Consider the following 9831-nt stretch of genomic DNA (forward strand, 5'->3'; position numbering starts at 1 on the left):
TCCCTGCATTTTCTGACAATTGCAAATCCAAAATATTAAAATTAATTATTAACTACAACTATCTAGTAATTATTTATATTGTTCTTAAAGCCCAGATCAAATATTTAAGACCTAAACTTAACAAGCTATTTCAGACCTATACTTAACGTAGTTTTGAAACACGGTAGATATTTCTCAAATAATTCACTATTCGACCTGAAGATAAGTCCACAGTGGTCGAACAGCTGTAGTGTTTCGACGTTCTTATATTTATGCAATAGCAAGATATCGAGAATTGTTTTTTGTTTTGCATATTTTTCTCTCAATTTTAAGTGCGTAAATAAACCTATTCTGTAAAATGGAACAAGTCACCATCAATTAAATAATTTAAAAATATCTACGCCTACAAACTGTCATTATAGATGTAAAAAATCACACACAAAAAATGAAAAGCCTTCAAACATCAAACATTGCTCCTTGTGACTACCACTCGCTTCGGTTGATGATTCATGCTCTGAAGCTATTTTAGTTCTAATTTTCATAGCCAAAATTTAAATCCAAAATGGATTGATTATATATTATATATTACTCTTTTTTTCATTATTCCTCCATCCGGATCCCTCATATCTTGTTTCGCATTTTCCATCATCATCCATAATTATAATTTCTGGCTTTAAGTTAATTCTAATACATTTTCTTGGTTTTCTGTTAAAGCCTTTACTGTTTTTTGTGAACCGTGTTAGTGGAATCTGTAACCACTTTTATTCTCGTTGTTTTCTTATTTCATATTTTTATTTTCTTCGGTCTCCCTCTTTTCATTTTCTCATTGCTTTTCCCTATCTACCCTTACCCTGTCTTCAATTTTCCTCTTTTGATCTATCTCTAGATTTTTCACTATCATTTTAATTAATAATTAAAGTTTTATTCAAATTTATTACTCTGTTTCCTCATCCTCCTACTTACTATATAGTCTTAGTAGTTTTCTGGTCTCACTATTTTATTTTCCCTAAATATACCTAAATTCTTAGTCGAGTTCCTTTTAAATTATACTTGTTGTGTGATTATATTTCTTTTACTTTTATAATTAGTGTTAAGACTGCTCCATGCTTTTCCTTTATGACCTTTTCTATTATTTTTACCATATACATTTTGTTTTTTGTTGTGTCCATACCCATTTGTTTTGTAATATATATGCCTTTGACTCTTAATCTTAGTCGTTCTAGTTCTTGTATTCTTTTTTGTTATCTCTATATTACTTATTTCATGTATTTTATTTCATTGTCTCAATTTGTCAATAAAGAATTTATATTATATATGATTCATATAATATTCTATTAATTATATATCTCTATGTATCTGTATGATAGCTAGTTATTTAAAAGAACAGGAAGTTTTTATATGACAAGAGCAAGCCTAATTTGTTGACTGAAATGGAATAAAGTACGTCCTTAACTATTAAGGAAAAGATTTGAAAGCTTTTATTCCGTAGTTACTGTAAAAACTGATGGGGGATTGGTAATGGTATGGAGGTGCTTTACTAGTTTTCATGTAGGTAATTTTGAACGAATTATGGATCATTTCAAACGTTTGCCGCTCTATAGAAATAAAAAGCCGCCATTAAAAGGGGGGATTGCTACATCAGTAGAACGTATATTATCAAGCAAAATTTTAGTAGAACAATTATTAAAATTATGTGAAATAAAAACGGTTAATTAAAATCAAAAATATACGTGCTTGTATATGCTAAATGTATGGACATATTGAAAGATTCCAATCCGGACTAATCTAATTTGTTTCAAAGCAATAATTAAAGTTTTGCATCACCTAAATTATACATTGTTGCTAGTTATTGTGACAACTAAATTGGACGGAATTTAGTTTCTAAAGTTCACTGATAACTAGGCAATTTACTGGTTTGAAAGCAGGACATTTTCAAGTATTGTTATAAACAGTAATATAACTTTGTTGTTATAGTTTTAGAGGAATCGCAATTTTACTATCGATTTATAATAACACGATCTAAAAAAAGTAATCAGCGTTTCGCGATGTTTTTTAAACATATTAGATTTGCAAGGATTTTTATAGCTATATCTATTACAAATACGAAATATCAACGGAAATAACAGATATTGTGTATTATTGAGATATTCAGGGTTTACATACGCTTATTATGAAACTATTGTTGTTTGATTTCAATAAATCTGCTGCTGAAGCCAATGAAACACTTGTAGGGTTCCTTATATGGCTCGGTGAATGGAGGTAAATCGAAATGAAATGTTGGATGAAATGAATTTATTGGCAAGATAAAAAAAATATAGAAAATACAAGTTAGATAAAACGGATGGTAGCGGTGTTACCTGGTGACGAGGCTTGGACAGTCGATGGTGGCACGTCTGAACCAAACGATGGTCGGTTACTGAATGATGGAAATACCCTTCAATAAAATCCCAGATAAACGTCCAGCGGTTGCCAGCTATTCGTTATAGTATTCTAGTTGTCGCTGCTGGTACCCCACCCGTGTTCAACATTTGGGATTATATTTCTGGGTACTTTGTTGACCGTCAAATACGCTGAAAACAAGTTATTTTTCGGACAGGACTCCCGTAAACGACGCTGAGGGATTTGCGCTTGTTCGACGATGTGGTAGCTTATTTTCTTCGATGACGAGACGTTGGCAATTCTGGTACATCGGCGAAGACATGGCGTGTCTACGGTGACTGCAATCGGTACCTAGCTTCTGGAGCTGTTCTGTGACTATTCCGTAGTCAAATATGTTACGGTAATTGAGAAAAAACAAATAACGACGGTATCCGACCGAAGCTGCCCAAAACGTTTCAAATCAAAATGTCCGCCATTATGACGGAGGCGGCGAGCGAAGGAAGACATTATGATTTAAACATAGCGCCGAAAGAAATGTTTAGCCGAGACGCTGATGATTAAGCAGTGATGTAAAAATCTCTAAGAGTTCAAAAGATTGTGAAAGAAATAAAATTTGGACAAAAAATTATAAAAAAATTAAATGAAATTTAAGGTTAATTGTTTTAGCAATAAAATAAAATTTAATGAGGAACAAATGTTTGAATGAATGTAATGTTGAAGGAATAAAAGTAAAACAGAAAAAAAATCGAATTAAAATTATTGAAAATTATGTATAAAAAAAAATAACGGTCACGTAAAACACCATGTTCCACGTACCCTCCATTCACGAGTCCAAACCCAATTTTGCTAAAGATCACGTCGGGGTCACCAGTTTAGGGTAAATGATATGGCTCGGTGAATGGAGGTAAAACGAAATGAAACAGTGGTGTTTACATTATGTGACCGAGGTAAAAAAAATATTATTCCACGATGTAAAATTTGACATGCCTCAAGGTCGCTACACACTTTTAGAAAATTATGATAATGCTGCTCCGTCATATCTTAATTACTGATTTTGGATTGAAGGATTGGAAAGCGGTGATTTTGATGTCAATGACAAGGAACACCCTGCAGGATCGAAAAAGTTCGAAAATGTTTTTAGATGTTTATTTGCGATATGAAAGATCCAAAAGAAGGAAAACCGGAAAACATTGCGGTTTTATTGGTTGCCAGACAAAAAGACTGTGACTTTTCTGTGACGTATTGCGACTGACGAAAAGATACGCTACGACAATCCCAATCACAAAAAGTAGTTATAGGTTAGTCCAGTGGAGGCATCTATATCCACACCGAAGAGTGGAACACTCACGGCCATAAAGTTGCCAACCAAAAAATTGCAGAAAATTATGAAAGATATTTTTATTAATATAAATTGTACATTTTTCTCAATAAATGACTTATTTAAGCTGAAAAAAACTGAATACATGCCTAACCTAAGAACCTAATATAAATGGTCTACGTCAGAATTTTAACTGAAATAGATTGACCTAAATAAATAGGATATTATTGTTGCAATTAATATAGTGCCAGATAAAATAACAATATCAGGGATATGGGATACATAAAATAAACTTACCTTTAAGTCGGTTAGTGAAAAGCCACAGCAATATGATGCGGAAATTCATTATCCTGAAAACAAATATTAATTTTACTATTATGAAAATATGAAACTTTTATCTAAACATTCACAAAAAAAACTAATAACACCTTACATATACAAAATATTTATTTATTAATAGGATATTGAGCGATCATTAGTCGTTAGCTGCCAGCAATAAAATTATGTGTCTTTAATCCTATTAACAAATTAAAAAACCAATGAAGGATATTAATTCTCTCGTCTCATAATTCCAGAAAGGTAACTAGAATATATTCACAACACTAAAAATCCATTAAAATTAAATACACACACTTAATTAGACTTTATATTAAAAATAATATATCTATCAAATGTTTTATGATATATCTCGAAAACTTTTCATTGTTACAAGAGAGACAAGACCTTGTGCGATGGAAGGTTCATAAATTGAGACCATCGTCAATATCGGTTTTCGTCGATCGCCTCTTCATTCGAGGAAAATTTCTTCCCAGCGACCATTTTTTTGAGATCTGAGAACAGGAAATAGTCGCTGGGAGCCAGACCTGGAGAATACGGTGAATAAAGTAGCAAATCGAAGCCCATTTCATAGATTTTTGACACAGTGCATTGTCTTGGTGAAACAGCACTCAAATGCGGCCCTTTTTCGGCGATTTCGTCCTTCAAACAGTTTAATAACACTACGAAATAGTCGCTGTTGATAATCCTTCCTTTTTCAAGGTATTCAATGAAAATTATTCCATGCACACCCCAAAATACAGACGCCATAACGTTGCCAGCCGACTGTTATGTTTTCCCACGCTTTTGAGCGGGTTCATCGTGTGCAGTCCACTCGGATGAAAGTCGATTGGATTTCGGAGTAAAATGACTACTCCGAATGATCAACTCGTCGTTGTCTTTGGTCAAAAATGGTCGCGCGGTACCCACTTTGCACAGAGCTTTCTCATACCCAAATATTCGTGAATGATATGATGTACACGTTCAATTGATATCTTTAGAGCGTCTTCTATTTCATTGCAATTTACTGTCATTCAAAATCATTTTGAAAATATGAAACTTTTATCTAAACATTCACAAAAAAAATTAATAACACCTTACATATACAAAATATTTATTTATTAATAGGATATTGAGCAATCATTAGTCGTTAGCTGCCAGCAATAAAATTATGTGTCTTTAATCCTATTAACAAATTAAAAAACCAATGAAGGATATTAATTCTCTCGTCTCATAATTCCAGAAAGGTAACTAGAATATATTCACAACACTAAAAATCCATTAAAATTAAATACACACACTTAATTAGACTTTATATTAAAAATAATATATCTATCAAATGTTTTATGATATATCTCGAAAATTTTTCATTGTTACAAGAGAGACAAAACCTTGTGCGATGGAAGGTTCATAAATTGAGACCATCGTCAATATCGGTTTCAGTTACGTTTTGTATTTTGTACTGTCATTCTCTACTTTAAAACAACTTATCACATACCATCCTTAGACAAGCTCATTATTTTCTATTCCGCCATAAAGTGCTTTCCGTATTTCCATTCAACCGTAGGTTTAGTTTTTAAAGTGATTTTCTTCATATCCAATAAGAAAAAGAACAATAAAAAATGGAGACCTTGACGAAACCACGAGAAAATATTATTTGCGAGCTGCTCTTTTTATTTCTGCTTTCGACGTATTCTCTAACAATCAACAACCCAACAATTTGTAGACTTTTTTAAAATACAGTTCTATATTTTTATAAAGTCAATTTAGATTTACGATATCAAATATATAAAATGTTATATATCCTTAAAGATTAATAAACAGCAATGTGGTTATATTATTCGTTACGTCAAGATCTTGTAAATACAAGTTGACAAAGAATACTTAAGACAAATTTTACATAATAATTTTATAGTATGTACAATGGGTGTGTTACATATATTTTTTGTGATAATATAAGATTAAGAACATGCGATGAACAATAGTTTTTAACTTTGCATACAAATAAGCAGAAATGTTTACTTTAAAAGAGCTTTACCACAGAGAAATCAGAGACTATATGCCTTATTTAAACTGACCTCAACATCAATTCTTTATTACTAGGTCTATCGTTTTTCCTGTTTTTGTAAGAGATTTCACAGCCATAAGTACGAAAAGTCATGATTTAATGCATATGTCATTTTAGTCTATTGATATTAGCCTCAAAATTACATGACTTACGTTCCGCCAAAATAACAGTATTATAAATTTATAATTTTTAAAAATGTCGACTTTTGTGACAGAAAACGCGCATTTGCGGCATGCATTTTTTTCTTCTTTCACCAAAAGAAAAATGTCGCTAAAAATCATTCCTTGCTGATAGAAACTTACGATGAGGATGCCCTTACCATAAGAACATGTGAGACGTGGTTTCAACAATTAGACAACAAGCTATGAAAGAGCAACAAGAAGATTGTTGATAAGAAAATAATGTATATTGAAGAGAATAATAATTAAATATTTATACCTTCAAATAAAACCTTTAGGGATTAAAATTCTGATTTTGAAATTGCGAAAGTTGTAATAATAAGAGTGAAGTTATTAAAAGTCAACAAATTACCTATTGCTTGTCTAAAGACAATCTTTTTAAAAAAGAAATTAGAATTTTCATTAAAACTTTCGACAAGGTATGAGAGAAAAATTCGCTTATTATTCAACAAGTTTCATAAGATATCCGGTAGAAGTAGTACCATAATTAAAAAATAGTAATTTTAAATTTCGATCAAATATTATTCGACAGAAGTCTACTACCACTTTACATGTAAATTTAGAGAATATATTTTGGCATACAAAAATATCAATCAATAATAAATATAGGGTACACCATCCAGTAGATTATTTTCATAATTTGGCATTAAAACTGAACTTATAAATGTTTAAATATTATTGTTGTTTACTTAAGATGTGTCCCATTTCAAATGAGCTGCCTTATGGCAAAAATTGTTATAAGAGCAATTCAATAATTAATTACGATATATGATCTAATAACCGAAATAACATTAAGCGCAGTATCATAAATTAATTATTTTCCTAGCATTTAGAGCTAAAATATATTCAAACTATATATAAACTATATCTATATCAAGTATTATTGGCTTATCGGGCGCAAATCTAAATTATCATTAGATAACAAGATCCATACGATCTGTAGGAAACAATAATATATATAAAACCGAACAATGGGGTACTGCTAGCAAATTCAATGTAGCCATCATTCAACGATTACAAAATTAACATGCCATTGCTGGTATTTCGTACTGTGTATTTAGTAAAATATTACAGCGGATATCCCTTTAGAACAAATAAGAAGTGTAATTCAAAGCATTCTATCCAATCTAATTATTGGGTATATAAACTTAAGATTAAAATTTAGAAAAAACTATTTTACACAGGAAATCACTTAATGAAGGGATAAGAGAGATAGCGACATGAGAGTATATGATCATAAGATATTATTGTCCACTGGGCAGATAACTAAGGGTAACAAATAAAAAAAAGGAAATTCGTGATAATATAATGTTCATTCTTTTGATCATTTATGAAAAAGAACTGTAACTAGATTACCTATCGCTGTTGACTAAACACTAACTCATTGTCGTAAATCAATTTTGCAACATATAGTAAATTATTTAGAGCCATATTTCACAAAGACGTTAGACAATATATTTCTTGATTGAATCAACTGCCTGTAGATAATTAATGTAAAATTGCTTCTTAACATATTTCCATAAAATGAAAACCGAACTGCGAAAACCGGTCTAAAAAGGACACAAAAATTACTTTGCATATCGTAGAACACACTGTTTACTATGTGTACTTCTTCTGACGCCACATTTTGGTTTTCAAAACTTCAAATCTAGAAAAACACTCTGAATTTTCCTGAAGTGATTCAAAAGAAAAACAAATTATTTCCTACAGCTGAAGTGTGTTATTAATATGTACGTCAATATTAAGCTTTAGAATATTCTCAATATTAAAATATTAAGCGCTTTAAAAATAAACCAAAAGATACCCTATATAAATATCAGTTAAAAAAATAATGTTTTAAAATACACATTAAGGACTTTTACACAAATAATTAAATTAGAATAAACACGTATTACTTGTCAAATTATATGAATTATCTCTTATACAATTGCCATGAGTTACGTAAACAAATAATTAAAATTTTACCCAAACTTTCGAATAAAGCTAATTACAGATAATATTCGTAACTTTCCCATTTATTCCTAACTGCCACGATATATTTAGGTATTTTGAAGACTATAAACCGTAATTTATAACCACAATAAAAAGAATAATCGAAAACTTTTGTTATGAAATTTATTACATTTAAAAAGCGTAAAAAAATTGAGACAGTTTCTTCTTTAGACGTTTAATAAATATTTCGCTAACCAGTAATGAGTAATATTAGGCCTATAAATTAGTTTTAAAGGATTTTCACGGATTAAAGTATTGTCGATCGACAGTCGCTACTTTCTCTCAACTTTCAGGTAATTTACGGATTACGTCTCGAAATACCGATGTATTTCTTGAGGGTATCCCATAGGAATCGACCCATTTTTTGGTATATTCATAATAAGTAAGGCGCTGGTGAGACACGTTACGGATCATATGTAGGAAAGTAGTAATCAGACGGATTGAGGTCTGCAAAATACGCCGGCTGGGATAGCACTTACTATTTTATTGTTTTCAAGTATGTTTTTACAAGTTTTTCTAGATGGTTTCGAACGTTGTCATGCTTAAAAATAACACTGTTGTATCTTTTCTCATATTTCGGCCGTTTTTCACGCACTGGTGGGTTCATACAGTAATGCCTTCAAATAATCGTCTTTTCTTTATGGATGTCCAAAACACTTTTTATCTTCGGTATCAAAACTACCACTTTTAAAACGTCGAAACTAGTATTCCGATGTTGAAATCGATGGAGCATGATTGCCATAAGCTTCACACAGCATGCGGTGACATTCAACTACATTTTTCTTCAAATTAAACGTAAACAAGTAAAACTTCCCACAAACCCAATTTATTCGCTACAAATTCAAACATGTTTACCGCACTGTAAACATTTTTGTTCACACTTCAACAAAATTAAACTGAGGCTTCAACATGAAGTTGGTTACAAATGTCAGGTAACAGGTCAATTTAACAAGTACCCGGCCTGCCATAGCAAGTAATATTTTTTTTGAAAAATTAGTTTTTTTAGTCAACATAATTCCCTTCAAGGGTGATACACTGATTATAGCGACCCTCCAACTTTTCGATACCATTTTTGTAGTACGATTTGCCCTTTGCTTCAAAATAGGCCTCAGTTTCGTCGATCGCCTCTTCATTCGAGGAAAATTTCTTCCCAGTTACCATTTTTTTGAGATCTGAGAACAGGAAATAGTCGCTGGGATCCAGATCTGGAGAATACGGTGAATGAAGTAGCAATTCGAAGCCCAATTCATAGATTTTTGACACGGTGCATTGTCTTGGTGAAACAGCACTCAAATGCGGCCCTTTTTCGGCGATTTCGTCCTTCAAACAGCTCAATAACACTACGAAATAGTCGCTGTTGATGGTCCTTCCTTTTTCAAGGTAGTCAATGAAAATTATTCCATGCACATCCCAAAATACAGACGCCATAACCTTGCCAGCCGACTGTTGTGTTTTCCCATGCTTTTGAGCGGGTTCATCGTGTGCAGTCCACTCGGATGAAAGTCGATTGGACTTCGGAGTAAAATGACTACTCCGAATGATCAACTTGTCGTTGTCTTTGGTCAAAAGTGGTCGCGCGGTACCCACTTTGCACAGAGCTT

The 9831-nt window shown here is 31.8% G+C and overlaps 1 protein-coding gene across 1 annotated transcript in view; it reads right to left on the reverse strand.

Moving 5' to 3' along the window:
- LOC143197617 (zwei Ig domain protein zig-8) overlaps nucleotides 1-4023 on the reverse strand; it is a 653866-nt gene extending 649843 nt beyond the window's left edge. Inside the window, exon 1 of the mRNA XM_076406184.1 lies at nucleotides 3974-4023. Coding sequence (XP_076262299.1) covers nucleotides 3974-4022 — 49 coding nt within the window. The 5' untranslated portion in view covers nucleotide 4023. The remainder of the gene's footprint in view (nucleotides 1-3973) is intronic.
- Between the last annotated feature and the right edge of the window lie 5808 nt (nucleotides 4024-9831).

Source organism: Rhynchophorus ferrugineus, unplaced genomic scaffold (genome assembly GCF_030347505.1).
Source record: "Rhynchophorus ferrugineus isolate W39M unplaced genomic scaffold, kcgeb_rfMv2 rfM5, whole genome shotgun sequence".
NCBI classification, from domain to species: Eukaryota; Metazoa; Arthropoda; class Insecta; order Coleoptera; family Curculionidae; genus Rhynchophorus; species Rhynchophorus ferrugineus.